This window comes from Lacerta agilis, chromosome 14 (assembly GCF_009819535.1).
Source record: "Lacerta agilis isolate rLacAgi1 chromosome 14, rLacAgi1.pri, whole genome shotgun sequence".
Lineage (NCBI taxonomy): Eukaryota > Metazoa > Chordata > Lepidosauria > Squamata > Lacertidae > Lacerta > Lacerta agilis.
In genome coordinates this window covers 26821251-26847607 of record NC_046325.1, presented here as the reverse complement: position 1 = coordinate 26847607, position 26357 = coordinate 26821251, and the positions used below count along the sequence as shown (strand labels likewise).

The window sequence follows — 26357 nt, the reverse complement described above, 5'->3', positions numbered from 1 at the left end:
ATTAGCAGAAGAAAACCCTCCTCCTTGCTGTATCGCTGTTTAGAAAGCAGACCAGTCAGCAGCAGACGTATACCAAACTATCTGCATTCTAGGTGACAAGAGAGCAATACAGGGTTTTTTATTCTGACACAGTGGGGCACAAAAGCAAAAGCCCATTAAACCACAGGGGTGGAGGCCGCCCAGGAAACAAGCAGCATCTTAGTTAGACATCACAGAGGGCAGCAACAAGATAGCTCTCTCTGAATCCCAGTGCTGGCATGAATCAGCGAATGAATCGACTAAGAGTGGTACCGAACAAACCTAATCAACTTATGCTGGATTTCCAACCGAGAGAGATTGGAAACGAGGCCTGGGTCCTTTGGCCTCATCTCGTGCTTTCTCCACCGCCGTCATTGTACAATGTCGAAATAAACCATCCATGCTTCAAGAGACCGTTGGCTCTCCCATCCAGAAGAGACGCCGCAATGAGGCAGCTGCGACTGTCGAAATGTGGCAACTGCTGCAACGCAAGTGTCAAAACATTTCTTCCCTCTTCCTTCTCGTCCCTGGGTTGTGTTTTCAACCTGCCATGCGGAGTTCCCCACTCCCTCAACCACAGAGAGTGAAAAGCTTTGATATATATAAATATAGGCAAAGGCTTTTCAAAGAAGACTCTGAAGAGCATTGCTTTTGTAATTGGGGGGGACGGACCGGTTCATGCCCCTGCAAGAAGGAATGAGAATCTGTCCCAACTGCCTACCAAATAATTAAAATGTATTTATAAATGATCAGCTAAGGTTTCCAAACTCACAAAGAAATCTATATCTAGTGTGCATCTCAAAATTTCTGATATAGCCCTTTCGATGAGCAAGTCAACCCCCCCCCCTGAAAGGGGACAACTTTATATTAAAGTGCATTTGCTATCATCCTAAACATCGCCTTGCAATAGGCTCCTACCTTTCTATACCTGTCCAAGTCTTCTGGGCTGGATGTCTTCCATTACCCAGAGAGCAAGCTATGAGTACCTTTCAAATCTCAGTGTTGTCTGCATCTATTTTCAGATTCTTGAAAAATAAAATAACAACAACAATAATAAATACATTTTAAGCTTCCCCCCCACACACCCTTTGTCTCTCTTCCAAGCTAAACTCTACCCAGGATTCAAGCATCGTTTGAGCCATCTGTGTTCTCTGTCGGATCTTGGAATCCTGCACAACATGTGCTCATTTTAAAAAGAAAGTAAAATTTTAAAAAAGGAGCCATTGTGTGGAAGTGTATCCTGAAGACGCAGCCGGAACGAAGGAAACAGGGTTCTCACGCTGCTGGCCTCTCACAGCTCACCAGAAGGGAATATAAAAGACACCTGGGCTCAGTACTTGTTGATCCCAAAGATCCGTACGCCATGCAGTTGGGGTAGTTTGGGGATCAAGACACTCATCAAGGAGATGGTGTTGATGATGAAGTGTATCCGGTCGTATTTAGTGTAGAAGCTAGTAAGGAAATAACTGCGGAGGAAAGAAGAGGAGGAGAGAATTGAATCGCGTATGCCGCAGTTCCCTCAACTAGCCCACGCTGAGGGTTGAAACATGGAATGCCCTCCCTAGGGGGGGCTTAAAATATCAATGACTTCCCTTCCTCTCTTTCCATGGTTCACTTTGCACAGTGTAAACACCTGCACATTTTATATAAACTCAACCAGTCTGTATTCCGTTATTCCATCCATCAAAACTTATTTGCACTGTTGAATTTATCTTAATTACGCTGCCCACGTTTTCATATGTACACAATTCCCCTCCATATATTCAATAAACATTTTCCAGTCTTCTTTAAACGTTATGCTCTTCTTGTTCTCTTATTCTATATGTTAGGTCCGCAAGCTGCACATATTCCATCAGTTTAAGTTGCCAGTTGGGACTTCGCTCGTTTTCCATTTTGGGGATAATGAAACACGAGCCACAGTAGTGACATACATAAATAACCTTTTCCAACACCTGGGAATTTCTGTCTGAGTTATCCCCCCCCCCAAAAAAAAGGACTCTGGTTTTTTTTTGGAAATTTTTTCAGTTCATTATGAATTATTTCCCAATACTTTTTTACAGGTCCACCATATATGATAGAAAGTACCCTCAGTCTCATTACATCTCCAATACTTACCTGATTCAGTCTTATACATCTTACATATATTCTTTGGGTGCTAGGTAAATAGCTTTTCATTTTTCCAGGATTTTTTTTTTTTTTTAATGTTGCAAATTGTATTGCTCACTACCCAGAGAATGTTAAGGTACTGTCGTTTTTGGACTACAACTCCCATCATCCCTAAACTAGCAAGACCAGCGGTCAAGGATGATGGGAACTGTAGTCCGGGGGGGGGGGAACAGCCAGAGACCGAAGTTTGGGAAACACGGCTCTAAGGGCACAAGGGTAGGAAGGAGTTCTGTGGGTCTGAAAAGTATTTCTTCGCACATTGTGGAGTTAATTTATGGAACTGGCCTGCTACGAGTTGTGGGGGGGGGGGGTGGCCATTAGGGCTTAGACAGCCTTAAAAAGAGGGTGAGGCAAGTACATGGAAGATAAGGCTACCTATGGCTACTAGTTAATATGGCTTCATGCCATCCTCAGGACCATAGGCATCATGACTCCAAATACTCGTTGACGGAGAACAGCAGCATTTCTTGCTTGCAGGCTTCCTGTAGGTATCAGACTAGCTGTTGCGGAAACGGGATGCTGGGCTTGGCAGGCCCCTGGCCTGATCCAGAAGCGATTTGCACCTAGCCTTATAAGTACAGTACTTTTACACTCACAGTATAATTGGTGTGATGGTCAGGAACTTGCGGGAGGCGGTGAACTGCACCCCGTAATCCATCTGCTCCCAGTGAGTCAGCAGCCGGGCTTTGCCCTGGTCAGGAGTCTCAAAAGGCGTTCCTTTCACAGTGTGTAAGAAAATGTACATGCTCTGTAAGAAAAACACAAACACGCGCGTGTTTTTAGGGCTACATGGCGGTGGGGAATAATATTCTGTCGCTATACTAGCTACTTCGCTCATCTCTTCCTCTCTCTCGTTTCGAGTCCCAATTTAACCGGTGAAAAGGCAGCAATGTCCTTGCGAAAGATGTGCTGTGTTGAAGGAACGGTTCCTGCACAACCCATGAATAACCAAAGGTGGCTTAGCAGGAAAGAGGGCAAGGCGCAGATACAGTGCTAATTTAGGATAATTATGATTCTACTACAAACCCTCAGTCTAAGGTGCTTGGCTGAAGTCCACTAAAAGCAGTGCCGCAAAGAGGACCATTGACCGACCTTTAAAAAACGTGGCAGAGGAAGACAGAGGAAAGAAGCTGCAATATTTGGAGCCTTAAAATGCTTCGGCTAGCTAGCCTGATCCAAGGAAGAAGAAGGAAAAAAAAAAAGCAGGAGAAAGCATTGAGCAGTGAACTAGCACAGAACACGTCATTCATACATTTGTGCTGGCAGGGGGAGCTGTTGCCACTTCTGCTGCCTACGAAGCAGCGCTAAGAAATCCAGATGCTGTAATGCACATAAAAATACAAATGGGGCCTCAAGAGGCAAACCCCTCCCTGCTCTTTTTTTGGAGGCAAAGTGTCACATACATAATTTTTCAAAGGGCTGGTGCTCTATGCAAGACAGATTTCCTACACAGATCTACTTCTAGGTCACGAATTGTGCCACACCAGGGCAGAGAGAGGGTGCCTATTCAGATTTCACACTGCGTTAACAAAATGCCTCGAATCAGCCCTGTGTGCAAATTCCCAATCTGCCCTAGGTTACTGCAGCGGGCATCGGCAGTGGCAACTAAGACACACATGGGCTCATCACAGGTGTGTAGGAGGCAGCTTGCCACTTGTAATACACATAGCGGGGCTCCTGGACCGGGAGAGCCTGGCCACAGTAGTTCATGCACTGGTTACTTCAAGGTTGGATTACTGCAATGCGCTGTGTGTGGGGCTTCCTTTGCCCTTGACCCAGAAGCTGCAGTTAGTGCAGAATGCCTTTTCAGCACTTAACACCTGTGCTCAGGGCTCTGCGCTGGTTGTTGATCTGCCACCGGGCAGAGTTCAAGCTGTTACTATTAGTATATAAAGCTCTTAACAACTTGGAACCCGTTTACCTATGATGTTATCTTACCCCAAATGTTAAAGGTAAAGGTAAAGGGACCCCTGACCGTTAGGTCCAGTTGCGGACGACTCTGGGGTTGCGGCACTCATCTCGCTTTACTGGCCGAGGGAGCCGGCATACAGCTTCTGGGTCATGTGGCCAGCATGACTAAGCCACTTCTGGCGAACCAGAGCAGCGCACGGAAACGCCGTTTACCATCCCGCCGGAGCGGTACCTATTTATCTACTTGCACTTCGTGCTTTCGAACTGCTAGGTTGGCAGGAGCTGGGACCGAGCAACGGGAGCTCACCCTGTTGCGGGGATTCGAACCACCAACCTTCTGATCGGCAAGCCCTACCCAAATGTTAGGGTTGCCATATTTCAAAAAGTGAAAGTCCGGACATAAAAGCTGTTGAGCTTTTTTGTGGGCAAAGTTGTTGAGCTTTGAAGTTTTGGGGCTTTTTTAAAAAAAGGAATTTCCCCCCAAAATTAACACTACCGACACAGGTTGCTATTTTTACCAATTTTCGGAAATTCCATATGGACGCTATTTCCGACGGACAAATCCCAGATATGTATGGGAAATTCCGGACGCATAGCAGCTAGTCTACCATATGTTTCCACTTGACCACTTCAATCAACAGAACTGGCACTTCTACAAAGTGCCACATAATACCCGCAACCACATCTGTAAGAACTCGTTTAGTTTGGCACTCCCTACCTATTGATATCAAGGCAGGCGCTTTCACTGTATTCCTTTCAGCACCTGCCAAAGACATTCTTGTTTAGTTTAGACATGCCTACCCAAATGTTTAGAAAGTTTGTATGAGTTTTGACTTATTTTAGTCTATTCTGTTGTGGTTCTGACCTTCTGTATATTTCCCAAACTTGGGTCTCCAGCTGTTTTGGGACTACCAACTCCCATCATCCCTGGCTAGCAGGACCAGTGGTTGTGGATGTTGGGAAACTATAGTCCAAAAACAGCGGGGAAATTATGGTTGTAAATTTTTAAGTGATGATTTTATTGGTTTACCTGCTTTGTAGACCGCTTTGAGTTCTCCCCCCCCCCATCAAGCGGTATATAAAATTTTATGAAATAATAAATGTGTGGTGTGGGAAATTTAACACAGCTGTACATCAGGGCTCCACGCTTCGACCCTACCAACCGAAATGCAGCCCACCAGTCATGGATCGTGGCCTACCAGGGGTTTGGCAGCTCCACCCCACTTGCGCCAGATGTGGCTGCACCACCGACAAAAGAATGCCATTTCTTCACACGGAGCGTAGGTGGACTACGGAACTCACTCCCACATGTTGTAGCGATGACCACCAACTTGGACGGGTTTAAAAGAGGATTACACAAAGGCCATCAACGGCTACTAGCCATCGCGGCTACTACGTTCTACCTCCAATGTCAGAAGTGGCCTGCCTCTGCGTACCACCCGCGGGGGGATTCACGAATGGGCAGAGGGCTGTTGCCTTGCTTGTGGGCTTCCCATAGGCACCTGGTTGGCCACTATGAGAACAGGACGCTGGACTCGTTGTAACCTGGCAGGGGTTGCATGCTATGGAAAAAATGCACATCGTTATTCAGTGTGCCTCCATTGCCCCTGAACACCTTCGCAAACATTTCCAAGCACAATTCAAAGTTTTGGTGCTGACCTTTAAAGCCCTAAATGGCCTCGGCCCAGTATACCTGAAGGAGCGTCTCCACCCGCATCGTCCACCCGCAGATACTGAGGTCCAGCTCCGAGGGCCTTCTGGCAGTTCCCTCACTGCAAGAAGTAAAGTTACAGGGAACCAGGCAGAGGGCCTTCTCGGAAGTGGCGCCCGCCTTGTGGAACGCCCTCCCACCAGATGTCAAAGAAATAAACAACTATCTGACGTTGATAAGACATCTGAAGGCAGGGAAGTTTTTAATGACTGAGGTTTCAATGTAATTTTAATCTTTTGTTGGAAGCCGTCCAGAGTGCCTGGGGGAATCCAGCCAGATGGGTGAGGTATAGATAATAAATTATCATCATCATCATCCATCCTGCACAAAAAGTGTGGCTCTGCCCACATTTTCAATTAATGCAATAGCTGCTGGGTAGTTTTCGTTAAACTGGTATTAAGCAAATTAGGGGTGGCTGTAGCTTTTTGCAATTAAGTTGGAGTAAATAGGTGTGATAATGAGCACTGGGTGTGAGTGATTCAAATGTCCAAATTAAACAGGAGGAGGGTGAACTGCCCAAATAACAACCCTTTAGCTGCAGACGCCCCAATTTCACCAAGCTTTGAGTTTCATGGAATAGGATACTGCAGCACTCTAGAAACTCTTGCACTTTGGAATTTTAACCTGGCAGAAAGTGTTCGCTTCCTACATAGCGGGGGTGGGGAAGCCTTGAAAGAGAACAAAAGCACCAGTTAAAATCTGTGAGCTGGCAACTCCCAGTTGCAAATCATCTTAAGCTCATCCTATCATGAAGCAATTATAACGAAGCATGGCAGTAACTGGTGCCAAGGTGCCCAGACTCCTTTGTGTTAATTCTTTCCAGCTCTTATCTGCTTTGATTTCAGTTCTTCCCTTGCAAAATCATTGGGTGGATCCAAATTATAAGGTGGTTGCGCTTAAGTCCCATTGAAACCAATGGGTGACTAGAGTCACAATGAAGTTGCTCAATTGATGTCAGTGGGTACTGAGGTCAATTCATTCATTCTGGGGTCCAGCTGAATGTCGGCTAGGGTCTCTCTCGCTGTTCCACTGCAGGTGGCCAGGAGAGGGAGAGAGAGAGACCGCATGTGTGTGCATCAGCCTACAAATCCAGTCAAGATTATCCTGTCTTGTTGCCTCCTCCAAGACTATCACATCTTTCTCTCTTTGCCACATTTTTCCCCTTAGATGCCAGTTACATCAGGGCAATGAAGGGCCGCATTCTCTCATGGGGGGAATGTTCAAAGGGCCACATACCAGTGGTGGCTGAGGCCAAACTCTCGCCTACATCCAGGCATGCAAGCAAACACATTTCGGTCCCGTAAAAATCTCGAGACAAGGGCGCAGAGTCAGCCGAGTGAGGGGTGTGGCCTGAGAAGGGTGTGTGGCCTCGGAAGGGACGTAAGGGCCAGGCAGAGATGTCTTGAAGGCAAAATCCAGCCCCGCCCAGGCCTGAGTTTCCTCACTCCCTGGACTTAGAGATGAATGCATATGCTTTGGAATACAACCACTGTGTGGAAACAAAACACAGCAATTGCATCTCTCTATGCTGACACCATTATAAAAAAACCCTCCTAACAATCCTGAGCCAGACACCCTACAGGGCCAGTGACATGTTAAATATATCAAGAGGGGAAGGAAGCCAAACAGCACATAGCTGTCATTCTCAGTTGTTTTTACTGCTGAAGTGAAGAAATAATTGCATGCGGAGCAGATGGAGTGACCCGCCGGGAGAGCTGCTCCCCACCCCCACCGCCCCTGGCTAGATGCAAAATGATGCACACCACTCTGAGCACAGGGCATAAGCCAGCAGGCTGCCATGTCTGTGCTGAGATAGCGTCTGGATATTAGGCTAAGCAGATTAAGGTTAACTGAGGGTTTGTGGGGGTGGGGGGAGATGCCCAGAAATATGGACCAATGTTAAGGATGAGAGAGAATGAGCCCCTGCTAAGGCACACCATAGTCATCATCCTTAAACTTATATTATGATTATTTTAAATTGTAACACCTGCTCTTTGTGCAGCCTGTTTTGTGAGCTTTAGTCCTCCATCTGCAGTATATCTTTACAACTGTACTATAGCACCGTGAACTGTCACAGAATGCTGGGAACTGCAGTTTGTTTTCAGGCTGCTGAAATCCCTCCTTCCCAGGGAACTCTGGAAAGCCTAGCTCTGTTGAGGGTCTCCTGTTGTGAACTATCGACATCCTTAACAAACTACACCTCCCAGGATTCCTTAGGGGGAAGCCATGACCTTTCAAACTGGTGTGATATTCAAACTGGGATATTCTTTTTGTTTTCCGAATGGGTTTTAGGGAGGATTTTCTCCCCTTAACAGTCTCAGGTTTGCACAAAACAAAAGCAGGAGTTTGGGGTAGAAGCATGTATGAGGTTTTTCAGATGGCTTACTAATCCTTAATAAGCCCTGTGCTCCACCCCCACTCCCTTCCTGTACCAAGCTTTAGTGGTCCAGAGTTAATTTAAACCATAGTTTCCCATTACACATGAACTGGGAAACTGTGGTATAACCACACTCGGTGAGTGAACCAAGATTAATCCATGGTTTCCCAGATCAGGCATTAAAGTGGTTTAAAGTAATCGTGATAGAAGTGCTAAAAGTCAGAGCATTGGGGGGCGGTGCAGAGAGCATGCAAGCGCCACACTGGTTCTTGGCATAATACACCAGAGTTTTCTATACTGAGGTTGTCAAATATGAACCAGCCGCGTGCGTGTATATATGTGTGTGCGTGGGCACATGTGGCAGTATCTTTAAGAATTGTAAAATGGACACTGACTGCAAGAACAAGATAAACGAAGTCGGAAAAGAGGTCTCCATTAGAAGCATTTCACGTCTAAAAGTGGGTTGGCTTGCAGATTTAAAAACCACCACCACCACCAAGACCCTAATAAAAAATCAATGTCTGTTATACCTGGCAGGTAGGCACTACAGTGCTTAGGATGAATCCAAAAACTTTTTTAAAAAAATAGTGACTCTCTGCTCAGCTTGCATGCTCATAGCAACAATCCCATCCTTGGCACTGACAACTTGATGGATCTCTCTGGACAATCAGCTGATAGTGTCAGACTTGCATCTAGATGGATACTTGCCTGCTGCCTGGTCTAGATATCAGACATTCATATAGCCTAGATGGCCATTTCTTGGAGGGCTGAAGAAAAGGGCCAGTTAGGGAGCTCTGGAGGGCTGTACTTGGCCCTGGGCCTAAGGTTCCCCACCCCTGTGTTTTAGGAGTACAGGGGGTGGGAATTGTGTTGGCTTCCCCCCTCCCTGCGCTGCCTGCGGAAGCATCCTCTGCCTACAATGCCCAACGAATGCCTGAACTCAAAGCTGCTCCAAAAGGGGCTCCCCGTACCATGTTGTGGATGATGTTGGTCAGAGTCCAAACCACAGGGACGCTGAAGAAGGGGATGCTGAGGAGGATCACGTGCAGAAGGCCGATGCCCAAGACGTACGAGAGCCAGATGCCCCGGCTGTTCATGACCCGGGTGTTTGGGTTCACTTCGCTGTGAGCTGTGCCCACGTTCATCTCTCCAGCTCAACGGCCCTGCAGCAGAACACAGACGGACACAGATGGGTTAGCAGGGTGAGGAAAAGCTCCCAAAGGGCCGTTTGGAACGTTGCTGGACTACACCTCCCATCATCCATGCCACAGCTAGGGCAGATGGGGGTTGTAGTCCAACAAGGTCTGGAGAGCTGTGGGTTCTCCACCCCTGGAATCAGGTGGCTCCACCTGTTTCTGGCCTGGGTCAGTTTTTGCATGTTTCCGTAAACCAACCCTGATATCGTTAAGCCTAATTATCCCACCAAGGGGCGAGGCTGATTCAGAATGCGGCTAGGGGAGGGTATGGCCCTCATAGACGCTCAGTAGCAGAAGTGCCAGATGTTGCTGGGCTTCAGCCACCCAACAAGCCCAGCCAGCAGGGTGAATGATCAGGGGAGACGGGAGTTGCAGACCAACACTACCTGGGCAGCACATCCCTGCTCAATTGGCTTTCCCGTAGACCTGGGAGGCCATCTTGTAATTCCCTTCCATTGGATACCACCGCAGGACGGTGCATAGGGTCCAATCATTAACAGAGCCCGGATTTAGAATTCTCCAGCTGATCAAAAACACATCGAGGCATCCTTAAATACATGCAACACCCACAATCCTCACACTGACGGTCACAACAATAACACAGGCACACTTACATTATGTACTGATTTTATCTGTGGGACACGGCGTGTCTTTACTTTGCAATGGCATGCCCTGCCATGTCCGGCTTACGAAATTGTGCCGGGGCCAGTGGGGCATGAAGTCATTCATATCTTTAACCCTTGCGTGGCCAATTCCTCTCCCGCAACAAATAGCCAAGTGAGGGGTGGGGGAGCTGGATTAATACCTTGGCATGGGAAGATCATCTCCAACCCTGTGTGCACCCCACTGTGGTTATGCTGCAAATCAAGAGGGGGCCCATCCCTGTTGCTTGCACCACATGAAACCTTCCTCCTGCTGCAAAGACAAGGAATGCGTGCATGCACACACCCAGCCCGATTCGAATGGTGACTGTAGCAAGTGCAAAGGGTTTAAAGCACCACAGCTGCAATCTGGTTCAAACCCTGCAGGAGATGTTATTTTTAGGTGGGGTGGGTTGAAGAATCAGCCACACGAAGGCTGGATAGCCCTATCTACTTTGGGTCCTAGCCACAAGCTGCTTCAGAAGCCAGCGCAAGGCAGAGCATCCGACTGCAGAGTCAATGAATACACGCATAGAGCAGATGGAGCATGTTTGCTCTCACAGTGGATCCACTTGTCCTGACGACAGAACAGCTGTAACTCAAAGGCAAAACAACACACACATTAGGCAACGTTTCCTATTAGATAAGAGGGATGGCAAGGAAGGGATGGCACTGAGAGCCAGTGTGGTATAGTGGTTAAGAGGGGCAGACTCGTAATCTGGTGAACTGGGTTTGCGCCTCCGCTCCTCCACATGCAGCTGCTGGGTGACCTTGGGCTAGTCACACTTCTCTGAAGTCTCTCAGCCCCACTCACCTCATGGAGTGTTTGTTGTGCGGGGGGAGGAAGGGAAATGAGAATGTTAGCTGCTTTGAGACTCCTTTGGGTAGCGATAAAGCGGAATATCAAATACAAACTCTTCTTCTCTGGCAACCGGCACTTACATGGTTCTATGCGCTAGAGTCAAGGCACATCCATCTCCCGCTCGATATTTACTTTTGGGAGTGTAGGCAAGGACCAGCGGCACAGACTCTGCTGCTACACACACAACATCTCCACCACCTCTCCAGGTGAGCGTGACTAGGGGCACAGTTAAACAGGAAATAGGGACCAGCCACAGGTTTCGGAAGGTGTAAGAAGTTTAAGAGCTGCTTGGTTCCTGCCTCTTCTTTAGTAATGCCATTCAGCATCCATGCAACACTTTTGAATGGGCATGCCGATGCTGCCTTACTCCAGTCACACCACTGCCCCACCTAGCTCAGTAGAGTCTACATTAGCCTTCACAAACCCTGGCGCCCTCCAGATGTGCTGCCTGGGGCCGAAGAGTTATATAGACCAGGTTAGCAAAGGTTAGCAATGGCTCTCCTCGATTTCATGCAGGGGTCTTTCCCATCCCTACCTGGAAATGCTGAGGATTAATCTGGAACCTTCTGTTTGCAAAGCAGGTGTTCCTACAATGAGCTACATACAGCCACTCTCTGCTTTGCTTAAATTCTTCTCAGCAATCCTTACAAACAGTCCCATAAAAGAGCACCGTACAACCATCCAATTTGCATGCAATGCAATCGCAGCTGGCAGAATATGCACATTGCACTTAACTTCCTCCTACTCTATCCTAGGAGTTTCCCATGATACCCATTTCCAAAATGTCTTAATATCTGTTCTCTACAGCGAATGTGCCCTAATTATCAAGGCAGCTGCAGTCCGGCCTCTGCATCATTAGGCAGCGTGGACACCAGATGTTCACAAATGCATCTAGACTTGGGCCTGAGCTGTTTTAGAGTCTGTAGTTCTGCCTTCTGCATTGTCCTGGCCACTTTAAATTTTTTTGGGTGGGGAGGGAGGGAGAGAGAGAGAGCAAGAGCACTTGCTTCTGTAGCTGCTCTGTCCTTCAAGCTTCATGTAATCTCAGTCAGATCCCAAACATCTGGCCTGTCTGTGGCTGCTATCTACGCAGCTGGGATGCAAGTCAGACACATTTTCTGCAGCTATTTATAGAACCTCCTATTCTAGGCTTAATTTACCCAACAAGGGTCCTTTACCCGCACATCAGCCTGCTTAACAGTAGGACACAACCCACTCACCCATTTTTAAGCACAGGTTCATCCAGAGCATTTTTTCTAGTGGTGTTATCCAGACACCAATTATGTATTGCTTTTAAAAAAGAATAATCTGGACAGACACGGTTCTCTGCTTCTAACATACATACTCATACGTTCCACTTTTCTGGCTGGCTTCTTGGGTTTCCCAAATTCTTATACACCTGAAAGATCAATAGCTGGACAGCATTTCCATGGTTTTTTTGTCACTGCAGTATGGATTCCCCATTGATCTAGTAATTTGTACACGGAGGGAGGGCCATAGCTCGGTGGAATTGGAAGTGCATCTGCTTTGTGTATGAAATGCCGTGGCTTCAATTCCCGGCATTTCCAAGTAGGACTGGGAATGTTCCTGTCTGAACCTTGGGAGAGTGGCTACCGGTCAGTGCAGACAATACTGAGCTGGATGGAACCAATTGCCTGACTCAGTATAAGTCTGCTTCCTATAATTACTTGCTGTTCACATTCTTGTGCAGGTAAGACGTGATACCTGGTGCATAAGTTTCCCTTCCCAAAGGGAGTTCTACAGGTATGTGATACAGCAACAACATTTCTTTATGCACCCTTCTGATCTGAGATCGGCACATGAAGCAGGGCCAGTAAAATGCATGATCAGACACTGCTTCTGTCCAAGAGCTTCTCTACCATCGCCCCCTCTATTCATGAACATTTGCCTTGCAGAGGCTCCAGCTATTATCCCAGAACTCTGGCAGCAATTGGGCGTTAGTTTAAAGACCAATTAAAAAAGAGAGAGAAAATACAGAGCTATAAAAATTAACAACCTGTTCGGCAAAGCATTTTATGAGGCTTTTTAAAAATTGCAAGCGGAGTTTTGTTTCACTGATGACTACAGCACGGCACAAAGTCGCGCCCTCGAGCTGGCAAATGTGTGTTAGAAAGAGGTAAGGGCCCGGCAGCACTGAAGCCTAGCCTTTATTAGCCTTGTGGTTATGGCTAAGACCAGCATGGTGGGGAGGGGACTTCAATCGCCCACCGAGGCTTCCAAACTGGGATTGCACAGGAAAACATCTCCGTGCATCCGAGTGCAAAGTTCAGGCTGCTGAAGCAATTTTTCTTTTTCTGGTCGTAAAAGACAGACACAACTGAGCGGTTTCCTGACTGAGGTTTCATACCACCGCGGCCAACCAAGGACTTGCGCAAATATGGGAGAGCGTTTGATAAGCTGTCAAAATTTAATCCTTGCCTTACCTCTCCAGCAGGGCAGAATTGAAGTATCAGAGTGGAACTAGAGCAGCTCCCGTTCTGCTTAAATAGAAAGGTGGGGGGGGGGGGGCGGCGCAGGGGAGAGAAAGGAAAATACATTGTTAGAAGCAAAACAAAACAAAAAAGGGGGCACATGGTGCGCAGCATGCAGAACCCCACTCCCAAATCTCTGTCTGGGCTCATCTATTAGCGATGGACTGATTGAAAAACGGTGCTGGGAAGAGGTGCTGCAGGGTGGTTAATTGTAGGTGGGTGGGATTTAGCACCCCTTACCCACGCACCCATATTGCTGTTAAAATGAGAAGGTCCTTGCCTTTTGCTGCATTTATTTAACAACTCGTTTCGTTTCTTGTATTCCTATGCCGCCTTTCACTCACGTGGGTCCCAAACAGCTTACCATATTTTTCGCCCCATAGGACGCAACAGACCATAGGGCGCACCTCATTTTTAGAGGAGGAAACAAGAATATTTTTTTTCTGGTTTTCCTCCTCTAAAAGCCCTGGTTTTTCTTTTTTTTTCTTTTTTGAGGATCAGCTAAAAGTTTTGCAGCTTTTTTTGCAAAGGGAAAAGCCCTGGTTTTTTTGAGGATCAACTAAAAGTTTTGCAGCTTTTTTGCAAAGGGAAAAGCCCTGGTTTCTTCAGGATCAGCTAAAAGTTTTGCAGCTTCTTTTGCAAAGGGCGAAAAGCAAAGCTCCTTTTGCAAAGGGGGAAAAGCAAAGAGGAAAGCCCCATATTTATGGGGTTTAACTCACATTTCTGCAGCTGCTAAAGGAAAGGGAGCCGTTTCTACAGTTCCAGACAGATATCTAATCACGCAGTCCAATGTCGCTGGGGAAACAACAACCTCCCTCTGCAGCACATTCAACAATGGAGGGCGGGGGCTTGAAAGGGAGGCCAGGACTCTTTCTGATCCGCTGCTGAGCGGGGTCCTTTCAACACCCCCTTTTCTCCTTAGTAAAATAAAAACCATGATCCTCTTTGGCCCCTGGGCAATTCAGCTCCAGGGACCACCATTTGCTCCATAAGACGCACAGATATTTCCCCTTACTTTTTAGGAGGAAAAAAGTGTGTCTTATGGAGCGAAAAATACGGTATATACGATGATAACATAGCAGAACATCACAACCGCACGGTAATCATATAAAATAATTATCGAAATCATCAGTGAAACGATTGCAAACCATCAGTAAAACACAACTGCCTTCCATGAAACACTATTAGCAAAGCAACAACAACAACAAAAGCATCACAGTGGTACCTTGGTTCTCGAATTTAATCCATTCCTTTGACTCCCAGAATGGTTCGAAAACCAAGGCGCTGCTTCCGATTGGCTGCAGGAGCTTCCTGCAGTCAATTGGAAGCCACGGAAGCTGCGCTGGATGTTCGGTTTTCAAAGACAGTTCGCAAACTGGAAGACTCGCTTCTGGGTTTGCGATGTTCGGGAGCCAATTTGTTCGACAACTAAGCTATTCAACTACCAAGGTACCACTATACTGTGCTACCTTTGGATGCAAATGGGATCCGTTCCGGAGCCCCATTCGCACCATGAGCAGTCCGCAACTTGAAGCACCATGTCTGCGCATGTGCGCGATGCGATTCGGCGCTTCTGCGCATGCAGTCATTCGACGCGAACCGCCGAACCCGGAAGTAACCCGTTCCGGTACTTCCGGGTTTGGCGCATTCTTATCCCGTGACGAACACAACACGCAGCGTTCGCAACACGAGGTATGACTGTACAGCATTCCTAGGTAATCCACAAAACAATATTAGAAACACTAATGAACAAACAACCAAAACTGAAACTAAGTACTGTTGAATTCTCTCTCTGTATTTGAAACACAAAGGAAGCTAAACAGAGTTAGACCTCTGGTCCAGCAAGGCCATAGAGCCACAGAATTGTAGAGTTGGAAGGGATCCTGAGTGTCATCTAGTCCCGCCCCCTGCAATACAGGAAACAGTATGGTGTATACAGATCTCCAGGGTTTCGAACATGGATCTCTCACACCCCTACCTGGAAATGCCACAAGTCGAACCAGGGACCTTCTGAATGCAAAGCAGATGTTCTACCAATGAGCTAGTCGTTCCAGTTGAGCCACAGCCATTCCCTTAAACCGCCTGTTACTGCATCTGCTTTGGTGTTTAACCCCACTGGGTTGCATCCAATGCTAGTTTTCAGCTCTGAACAGGCCCACTGAAGTTAATGGCCACAACTGATCTAGGTCCATTAATTTCAATGGATCTGCTTTGAGTGGGACTTTATCTAGTTTGGGCTTGAAGCCCACTGTTTCTTCCCATCATTCAAAACATGGCAGTCAAGATCCAGCTTCTTCTGCCAGCAAAGCCACACCCTCAAAGGTGCATGAACTCCCAGTGAGGACCAGCCACCATACATACCTACCCCTTGCAAACAATGCAAGAAAACCCTTAAGATGATCACTTGAGATAAGATAGACTTTCTGCTCCACCCACCAGGAACAGCAATGCTACTTTTATTTATGCGGCTGCTTATCCTGGGACGAAAGACGGGCAAGCCACGAACCTGTGGCCTTGCCAGGGTGGGAAATACTCTTGTCAAGGTTCCCAGGCGACATTTAGCTTGCCAGGGTAGCGAGTTGTTCAAATGTGCGAGTTAACGCCGCAAACACTGACAAATGTGCGAGTTAACGCCGCAAACACTGACCACTGCAAATTCCTATGAAACGAATGCAGCGATAAATAACCATAAAATAAAACATGTAAAGAGTTACATTCCCATCCACCCCAAAATATGCTGCTTACACATGCACCAATACTAGAGATCCTTGAAAACTCTTGTGAATCATCGAGTAGCTTTGCTGACGAGAAGCGCTTACTGCCAGCTACAGCTAGTTTAGCAGCTATGGCCCTTCCTCCGCAGAGAAGGGTCTAACTGGACCACTGTACTTGGGGCTGCCCTTGAAGACTGATTGGGTTGTATTATAAGGTAAAGGTAAAAGGTAAATGACCCCTGGAAGGTTAAGTCCAGTCAAAGGCGACTATGGGGTTGTGGCGCTCATCTCGCTTTCGGGCCGAGGGAGCCGACGTTTGTCCACAGACAGCTTTCTGGGTCATGTGGCCAGCATGACTAAACCGCTTCTGGCGCAATGGAACACCGTGACGGAAGCCAGAGCGCACGGAAATGCCATTTACCTTTATCTACTTGCACTGGCGTGCGTTCGAACTGCTAGGTTGGCAGGAGCTGGGACACAGCAATGGGAGCTCACCCCATTGTGGGGGTTCGAAATGCTGACCTTCTGATCAGCAAGCCCAAGAGGCTCAGTGGTTTAGACCACAGCGCCACCTGCGTAACCTGCCTGGGGACCAACGGGTGATGGGTAGACCATAAAAGCTGGCAATAGATAACAACAGCAATAATAATGATAATAATAATGATAACAACAACAACAACAACAACAACAACAATTTATTATTTATTATTTATACCCCACCCATCTGGCTGGGTTTCCCCAGCCACTCTGGGGGCTCCCAAGAGAATATTAAAAACACGATAAAACATCAAACATTAAAAACTTCCCTAAACAGGGTTGCCTTCAGATGTCTTCTAAAAGTCAGAAAGTTATTTCATTGACATCTGATGATGGGTGGGCTATAGATTGCTATAACTCCATAAATATTTTGGCAGGGCTGTTGTGCTGGTCCAGCACATCAAAAATAAGACCTAAATATTACCTTTTCGGGTTGAAACAAGTTGATTTATCGTAGGCCTCTCTGCATCTGGAGCAAGCACATTACAAATCAGGATCAGTTGGTTGTGCAAAGTAATTTATGGATCTGCTCATGTCAGTGCAGTTTAGATCCTCTGGGCTGAACTGAGATTTAGGGCACTGAAGTTGCATCCTTAACGCCCAGTACTCCTACTGATGTTGCCTGTTTAGCAAATGAAATGAGCCACAGGAAAAAGATAGATCTGTACCTGGAGAACCAGACAGAGCACCTATTATGGGAAGCTATCTTGGCTTTCTCGTTTTCCTCTAGGGCAAGGATAGGGACCCCTTAGGCCCTTCAGATGCTGCTGCGACTCCCAAAACCGACTCATCCCCGCCCCCCTGCCCCCAGCCACAAGGCCAATGGCCAAGATGGAAATAAATGGCTGCGGCTAACCCAAAGTCTGAAATTGGTACAAATGGTCATTAAGGATGTTGTACTAGTTAACAGAAACATGGAAGATGGGAGATGGAATCCAGGAACATCTGAAAACCCATCGGTAGTCCCCCATTCCTTGTAGGACTGCCTCAGCCATCAGAAGACATTCAGAGATGGCAAGGAAAGGCTGGCTCTAAGGGCTCTTTATTTTTACGGAGGCACACAGTGGTTCCTTCCACTCACGTGGAACCATATTTGGGGTCCTAAAAGGGAACTCTCCCACATCAGCTGAAGACACTGGAGCTTATTGTATTGGTTGTTTTCACGGAGTCTAGTGGGGTCTTTCCTGGTAGTACCCGGCTCAGCTCAGCTTGCAAGCATTCACAGTGTGCGTTTTGAAAGCAAGCTAAAATGTGGTGTGGTGGAGGTTTCGTTTGACAGTGCGGTAGTCGTCCTGCTATCATCGTGTTTTGGGGCAGGGTGGGGTTTGAAAGAACGCTTCAAAACTTGGTTCAACCAGAGATGACAGCACGGGGAAGCAATGCTCTATATCACACCAATTTCATTTTTTTTCCTTCAAAAGACCTGCTCTTCGCTTTTAGGATGCCCCTCCCACCATTCAAAACCAGCTCCATTTCAGAATATGTTTTTGGAGAGTGAACTTTTGTTCATGTTCAGATTCGGACTGCAAACAAAAACCAAACAAATCCCCGGCCTATTTTGACAGCGTCTGTCGTGGTTAATTTTTAAAGCCTCTGACAACTGCAAAGGATAAATAAGTGATCGTGTTAAAAGCTTTCGGTGGCAACAAGGCTACATATGAAGTGAGCTCCTTTTAAGGAAGAGCGTTCATTAAAAGTTTACCATCAGAATGGTAAATCTGGCTGCATATAGAGAGAGCACAAGTGGTGCTGGTGGGTAGAAATAAACAGCTGGAAACAGCTGGCACCAGAGCAAGCATGCCTGATGAATGCGCTCCTGTCTTAAGTTACATTAACCAGAGAACTACAAGGACAGATGAGACACTGAATTTATTAACTTTGCGTTGAAGCATGAAATGAGGACAGGCGACCCTGGGTACAAACAATTTCTCAACAGATACACATTTATACTTATTCGTCATGTATTTGGGGAGGGGGGGAGAAGTGAGTGAGAGACAGAGAGATCATTTTGCGTGAAACTCTAAAATGGCAAAGGTGTGGGTTTTTTAAAAGTGGCTATTTTTTAATGCCTCATAATAACAATGTTCACGATGAGTCCTTCTTTTAAAGGAGCATGTTCCTTTGGCATGCAAAACTAGCACAGATGGCCGTTTACAGTACAATCCTAGGCATGCGCACACAGAAGTTAAAACAAAATCAAAAATTCTTTCCAGTAGCACCTTAGAGACCAACTGAGTTTGTTCCTGGTATGAGCTTTCGTGTGCATGCACACTTCTTCAGATACACTGAAACAGAAGTCACCAGATCCTTAAATATAGTGAGGGAGGGGAGGGGTATTGCTCAGAAGGGTGGTGGGAATGGGTGATCAGCAGATAGGTGTGGAAAACCTGTTGACGACTGCAATTAGTCTTGCAGGGAAAGGCAAGGGGTGAGATGGCTAAAGATAGCTTTGTTATGTATAATGAGATAAGAATCCAATGTCTTTGTTCAGACCAGGTTTCTCCATGGTTTTAAGTTTGGTGATTAGTTGCAATTCAGCCACTTCTCTTTCCAGTGGTGGGCTTCCTAGATGCATTCTTACTTAGCAGAAGCAGAAGGGAGAGGAAGCCAAAAGGAACAGCCACCCTCCCCACTCCCTCACTATATTTAAGGATCTGGTGACTTCTGTTTCAGTGTATCTGAAGAAGTGTGCATGCACACGAAAGCTCATACCAGGAACAAACTCAGTTGGTCTCTAAGGTGCTACTGGAAAGAATTTTTGATTTTGTTTTGACTATGGCAGACCAACACGGCTACCCACCTGCAACTGAAACACAGAAGTTAGACAGGCCCATAATAACCAAATGCCATGGAATATTGAGAGGTCAGGGGTGTGGCAGAGGTGGGGAGATGGAATGAACTGGCTGGAAGATGACTGCAGGGACACATAAAGCGAAGCTGGGGAACTTCAGGCCCACAGATCCGTCTCAAAACTCGCAGGCATATTCTCAAAATTCTCACTCATATAGCTTGCTCACCTGTCAAATCTGGCCTGCGAGGACACTCTTGATAACACTATGGTCCGTGGAGCCAAAAACGTTCCACACCCCTGATATAAAGGGTAGAAGGAACAAGTCTAGATAGGTCACTTCCTGGTTTACGCTGAGCAGCTATTTTCGAATGTCCCCAGGGTCGGAACTGAGAACCGCCCATAGACGCCAGTAGAGAAATCCAAGATTGTAACTCAGCTAGGGCTAGGCACCAGTGTGTCCACTTTCCTCAATGCCTCTCTCTCTCTCACAAACACACACCAAAGAAAAGGCAGCAACAAATGGAATCGTTTCCAACACCGCTGATGCACATTTCAGAGCAAATGCAAGATCACTGTCCTTACACTTCCAGGTTGAAATTGGCTGCATCTGAGAGAGTGTGCCTATGGACAGTCCTGAGTGCAGCTCACACCCAATACTGCAGGCCAGACTCTTGATTGGTTTCCAACAAATCTGCATTGCTCTCTGCCACTTTAATCCCCACGTTGCAAGTCGGGCAACAACAACCCTGCAGTGTAGTCCACTGCTACATTCCTATTGCAGCTTGAGGGCTGTGCTGGAGAAGAACAGCTTTCAGCAGCCCTGTAAAGTAGCCCATTGCTGTATTTCAGGCCACAGATGGGACTATTTGGCCTCCAACAGCAAGCCAAGCACTCAGCTGCCTGCAGAAACCTCATGCTTATTAACTTGCAAGCAGACTGGTTCCGTTTTTAAATGTAAAAAAAAACAACCCACATTTTTCTCCATTGCACGTGAAGTAAAAGACCAAATTAGAACAGGAACTCACATATTTGATGGTAACTTTTATTTTTCAACCCCCTCAGCTGCAGGTTCAGGTTACCAGGGATAACCTGCAACATTTTGTTGCAGGGCTTTGATTGTTTGCCTCTATTGTCAACATTTCCGGACGTGAGTGTTGTTGCTCCAAAGCTAACAAGAAGAAAGTATTAGCAGGCTTGGGAGAACTCCAAAGTTTGAAGGACTTAAAAAAACCCAAAACCTTTTATGATACAAACTTCAGGAAAGGAAAGCCTGGGGTGGTGGAGACCCCAGAAACAGCTCCAATAAGAACTGAGCATGCTTAGTGAGCATGGAATACCAATGATTTGGTGAACGAGGGGGAATAGAATGGCTGGAATTCTCAACAGGGAACACTCCACATTGCAACATTTTGTTGTAGTTTCCAGAGTGGCGTTGGAAAGAGACATGTATGCCCCAGGCTTCCTAAACAGCACCACAGGTCACAAACCTGTTTTAAGTGTTCTTCCTATATACCTTCTCCTATTGAAGGTATTTTGGATTTGCTCAGCCTCTGCACTCACCAAGCTAAACTTGTGCAATTTGCATTTAGGCCAACCAGAACAAAATACAAGAGTATCGAGACTAGACTATATTGGGCAGCTTACTTCAGCCAGAAACTGAAACCTCCAGATCTAACACTTGGTGTCTTTATTTGCTAAGCTGTTTGTTTAAGCAACTGCCTTTGATTTCTTAAGTCCTGGTTTTTATTTGAGGGAGTTTAATTCAACAGCCTCAGTTGAGGATCATTTTCTATTGACTATGGTAACTGTTCTATGCAAATGTAACTAGGCTTGAGAAGCTAATGAGCCAGGATACTAATGTAATCAAACAACATGGGTTGTGTAACTTTTTAAAAGTGGTTTCCTTTTTAAGAAAAAAAAAATTCTGACCATATTGTTGCAACAATATGATGACAGTAAACCATGATTAACCACAAGTTGTCCCACGACAATTGTTAACCACAGCTCCTTCCTCCAAACTTAACTTTGTTTTCATGTCTAAAAAAACCATGGGTTAAGGAAAGGTGCCAGTTTTGCATGTAACGCCAAACCCTAGTTAAAACAAATAAAACGCTTGTAATCGAAACAACAAACTATGCATTCGGATTATGGTTTGTTGGCAGCAAACAAACCACTGTTAAGCTGCTGAGCAGGGTCAAGCAAGCTAATAAACTTCAGTTTAATAAACTATGGCCGATCATTGTGAGGAACCAGGCCAGTTTCATTCTAAGGATCGAAAACATATCTTTCAATTTCAATAATGCCTTATCTTGCACAGTTTTGGTGTCGCCTCAAAAAGGATACCGTAGTGCTGGAAAAAGGTGCTGAAAGGGCAACCAAACCGTTCAAAGAGCTGGGCAACCCCCCTCCAGATTTAAATGCAGTTTAAAGCTCTCTTGAACCAGAGTTTGGCTGTGCAGGAGGAGCCTGAACTGAGGATTCTTTAACTTAGCTCGATGGCAGAGCACAGGTTTTTCATGCAGAGAGTGCCATGCTCAACCATCAATTTTAAACCCTTCTGGTGGCAGGGCAGGGCGAGATCCTGTAGTGTCACACCGCAATGCTGGGTGGACCAATGGTCTGAGTCAATTTGTGGCTGTGTCACGTGTCCCTAGGTCTCCTCCATCCCTTTGTCCTGCCACCACCTCTGCCCATGCATGGTGCAGTAGTCACACTTACTGTATTTGCTCACCTCATCCTTGCAAAGTGCACCTTGGACAGATAATTAGGCTCTTCCTGCTCTGGTGGCTGGTGATTCTTTAATTGCAGCACCACTTGTGCATCAGGCTGGTACTCTTTGGACTATTGACTTGGCTCTTTCTAAGTGACCTTTCTGCAGCATGAGACAAGCTGTCCCACTCGACTGGAGAGAACCCAAAAAGTCTGGATAAACAGAATCATGTTGGGTCACATCCAACAGCGTTCTGCTCAAGACTCGTTGAAAATAATGGACCAGCGTGGGCCATGCCCATTCGTTCCAGCAGGTCTACTCTTGCGTAGGATTAAGACTGTATACAACCCACTAAAGCTATACTGTGGGCATGGAGGAAGCAAAGGCAGCACACAGTGCATTCACAGATAGGATTTCTTCCATAAAGGAAGTTAGGATCGTGTTTCAAACTCCAGAAATAGTACCCTCCTTTTAGCCCATCGTATTCTCAATTTGCAAACCTTTCCCACCAAACGGTATGCGATTGTAAACGGATTTCAACAGCTATAAAATAAAATAAAAAAAAACATTATGAAGGTTTATTGGGGGTAAAAGGAATGGCCAAACACTGGGGATGAAGCGGGACTGGTTTCGGACAAGCAAGTTTATTCTCAATAGGCATTGTCTTTTGCAGTCAATCAAGAGGAATTAGGTTGTTTGAAAGGACCAAAGCAAACAATAGACACATCATCTACTACATGTTGGATAAAGGTACCCCCAACCCAAAAAATAATCGAAACCTAGCTTTCCCAAGCTTAGTAAATCTCTCCAGTATTACACTATTCCCACTTCTTAGACCCAAATCTAAAACCTGGCCTGCCCAAGCGAAAGAATGAGGCAGGGTAGAATTCCAAGTCAGTATTTATTTACTAGATATACCGGTATAAAGTTGCCTTCCAGTACATATTCCTCACAGGGCAGTTTGTCTGTCATTACATTTATTGCAGCAGCCTTTTTCCTTTTGGAGCCTCAAGTGGGCAGGTGGGGCCATTTCTGATAGAGCCGTACCTCCTTGCAAGTAAACAACTAGTTTCTAGTCCAGCCCACTCTCCAATGTGCTAATATGCTGTTTGCATGGAAGCCTTTCGTTTTTAAGAACCTTATACGAGTCAGATCGCCTGTCCACACTGACTGGCAGCAGCTCTCCGAGGTTTTAGATGTGGGGACATTCCCAGCACCATTTGGAGATACCCACTTGAACCCGGGGACATTCTGCATGCGTAGAGTGACAATAGCCCTTTTGATCTGCTTTCCTGAAGTCTGCTACAGTATATCCTCTGCCACCTCACTCCACTTGTAAGACTATATCCAAACTAAGTGACAGCTGAAATAACCACCTCTGCTTCCCCCCCCTTGCTTTTTTGGGATCCAGTCTTTGTTCAAATCCCCCCCCATAAACACAATGGTTCGAAAACAACGTGAAACGTTCCAACTGAGGCAAGATCCAAGGAGGGCTGGGTGAGAGCGATTGTGACCGGTCTCTTGTTGACGAAACTCCTGCAAATAGTTCCCAAAATACCGGTAACATTTCTGCCATATATAGTCAACATTTGCCTGCTTCTCTTGGAACTGAGAGTATGGATAAGAGGTCAGATTTGTAGGGAGGTTCCACTAATGGTTCCCCTTCCCCGATCCTTCCTGCTCTACGGCTTTGGTTAGCTTCTTTGCAATGCAAATCCTCTTAAGGCCCCACAATGCTGGCTATAATTTCTACTGCCCTACATTGCTGGGCACATCTACAACCCTACATATATTGGTGTGCCATCCAAGAGCGAAGTCTCCCTGCATGCCATGGACTTAAAAGCTCATACGCCACTTAACAGTCATGGCTTTCCCTAAAGAATCCTGGGAAACTGTAGTGCTGGGAATTGTAGCTCTGTGGTGGGTCTCCCTCATCTGCACTCTTAATAAGCTATAGTTCCCAGAATTCTTCAGGGGAATAAGCTATAGTTCCCAGAACTTCCCAGAATTCTTCAGGAGAAGCCATGACGGTTCAAGTAACATATGAGCGCTTTTAAAGTCTATGGTTTGCAGGTGACCTCACTCTTCATAGCACAAACTCAATACAGTCTACACTTGCTCTTGGAGGACGCAAACCCAATTAAGAATAACAAAAGATGTTCCACTATGTTCTGCTGCAGAAAAGCATCATGGGAAAGGGAGGCACATTGAGCAAGGGCAATATTTAATTTTATCCATAGCACCACAGGGGTTTTTGACCACATCAGCATATGAATCTCGGGGTAAAAAGGAGTTCTGCCTTTAGGCAGATGAGTTGATGGAGCTGGCTGCTTCAGCAGACATATTAGAGATGATGAAAAGAGGTCAAAGGGCAGGGGTGTTGTGCCAAAACCTCTGTTCCTATATAGAAGTTGGGTGTACCAAGGAAGTCACACATACGCTCCCCCACCTCCAACAACATTACAGAGAGCTGTACACATTTTCTGTACAAACTCCCCAAAACTCTAGAATACAACATAGGCATCTAGGTCACATCCATGCCATAAATTAGCAGCCATAGTTTCTCATGAAGAATCCTGGGGACTGTACTTTGTTAAGGGTGCTGGGAACTGTAGCTCTGTAAGGGGGTCTCCTAGCAACTTTCAGCACCCTTTACAAACTACAATTCCCAGGATTATTTGTGGGGGAGGCACAACTGTTAAAGCAGTTTGAGAGTGCTTTAAATGTTTGGTGTGGATGTGACCTCAGTGAAACTTGCTCTTGCTTGTTGTTTTTTGCAGACACATGGAGAGATTTCCACCCCCTCTCCCCTTCCTGTCCTAACCCCTCATGCTTTTGCCGACAACCTTCACTCTTCTTGGCTTAAGTCAAACAGGTACACACGCTAAAATGCAGCGGCAAAGCTCGGCGCAGGAGTTTTAAACAAGGCTGACACTAGCAATTCCCGGGCTCTGAACTAAATCGTGGTCTCAGATACCCAGAAAGTTGTGTGCGTATCTCAAACCCACAACATTCAGCACCTGCTTCTGTTGGGTTAGACCAGGCATAGGCAAACTCTGGCCCTCCAGATGTTTGGGACTACAATTCCCAACATCCCTGACCACTGGTCCTGTTAGCTAGGGATGATGGGGTTTTAGTCCCAAACATCTGGAGGGCCGGAGTTTGACTATGCTTGGGTTAGACTTTTCTACTCACTCTTAAATTAGGCCCAGCATCGTGTCCAAAGAGGGAGCAAACACGTCACTCCCAACTTCAGCAGTTCTCCTCCCCAGGCTACATTTTAAAAGCAACCCCCAGCTTCTCTGAGCAACGCTCCAAAGCGTTCACACGTACACCGCCTTATCAACACCACGGCAGCTGTTCTTAACCCACACACCTTTCCCCCGAAGCAACTGTGCATAACCTCCTCCCATTTACCATATATTTGCATCCCTTCCTCTCCAAGGTGCTTCCCCCACCTCCAGGCCCAGATTTTTTAAACTTCCTTCCCTTGGCCGCCCACTCTTCCTTGGCACATACAACACGGCACATACAAGCACCCTCCGCCCCCCAAGCTGTGCTTTTGGCTGGAGCAGACGGATCCCTTTCTCTGCCCCACCGCCACCCCAGCCCCCATGAACTTCATTTACCAGCAGGGACGGCTTCCTTCCTTCTTGGCCCCCAGATCTGGGCTGCCTGAAAGGCAACGGCGGTGGGGGGCGGAGGGGGTGCACGAGGTGTGGGGGGTCTTCCTCTTCTTCCTCGAAAGCCCCGCTCCCCGCAGCTCACACTTCTCTTCCCAAGAGCTGACAACACAGCAAGCAGCTCTCGCAAGCACCGCCTCTCCGGACACATCATCACCAGCGGACGGTGGAGCATGCTGGGAAATGTAGTTCTCCAGGGAGCAGCTAGGACTCGCGCTAGTCCCAAATTTCTTCCAATGAGCTGCGGGCAAGGCGGAGGCTCGCAGGGTTTTCTGGCTGCAATCCTGCGCCGCCTTTCCCCATTCAACTAACTTCTGGGGATTACTTCTGTGTAGGCAGCGCAATTATTAGATTGCACTGTCTGTGATCCCCTATACAAAATGATGATGAAGATGATGATACCTCCAGTCGATTTTAGGGTTGTATTTTAGTATTTGCCCCTGGCACGCTGGTTTTTCTTTAATGCACAGCGATTATATTTATTTATTTTGTAACGTTACAGCCCAAAGCGGGCAGGCGCAGGTTTAACATCTCAGTGAGAACCAGGC

General features: G+C 46.6%; 1 protein-coding gene across 2 annotated transcripts; it reads right to left on the bottom strand.

The window, feature by feature from the left end:
* Positions 1-1229: 1229 nt before the first annotated feature.
* ORMDL3 (ORMDL sphingolipid biosynthesis regulator 3) lies at positions 1230-25907 on the bottom strand. Of its 2 annotated transcripts, none has more exons than XM_033169224.1 (5): positions 25756-25907; positions 13327-13383; positions 9155-9346; positions 2781-2932; positions 1230-1484 (listed from the first exon to the last, which is right to left on the bottom strand). In XM_033169224.1, exons 3-5 carry the CDS (start codon positions 9326-9328, stop codon positions 1349-1351), a joined length of 462 nt encoding a protein of 153 aa, XP_033025115.1. In that variant the 5' UTR covers positions 9329-9346; positions 13327-13383; positions 25756-25907; the 3' UTR covers positions 1230-1348. The 2 variants fall into 2 exon arrangements, with proteins under 2 accessions (XP_033025115.1, XP_033025113.1); XM_033169222.1 differs by having other exon boundaries at positions 13327-13380.
* Positions 25908-26357: the final 450 nt, after the last annotated feature.

Bases quoted from the DNA above. Each gene is read 5' to 3' on its own strand.
- ORMDL3 (XM_033169224.1), bottom strand. From the start codon at position 9,328: ATGAACGTGGGCACAGCTCACAGCGAAGTGAACCCAAACACCCGGGTC. The intron at 2,933-9,154 runs GTACGGGGAGCC...TTTTTCTTACAG, and splicing joins CCAACATCATCCACAACATG to AGCATGTACATTTTCTTACA. The intron at 1,485-2,780 runs GTGAGTGTAAAA...TTTCCTCCGCAG, and splicing joins ACCATCACACCAATTATACT to TTATTTCCTTACTAGCTTCT.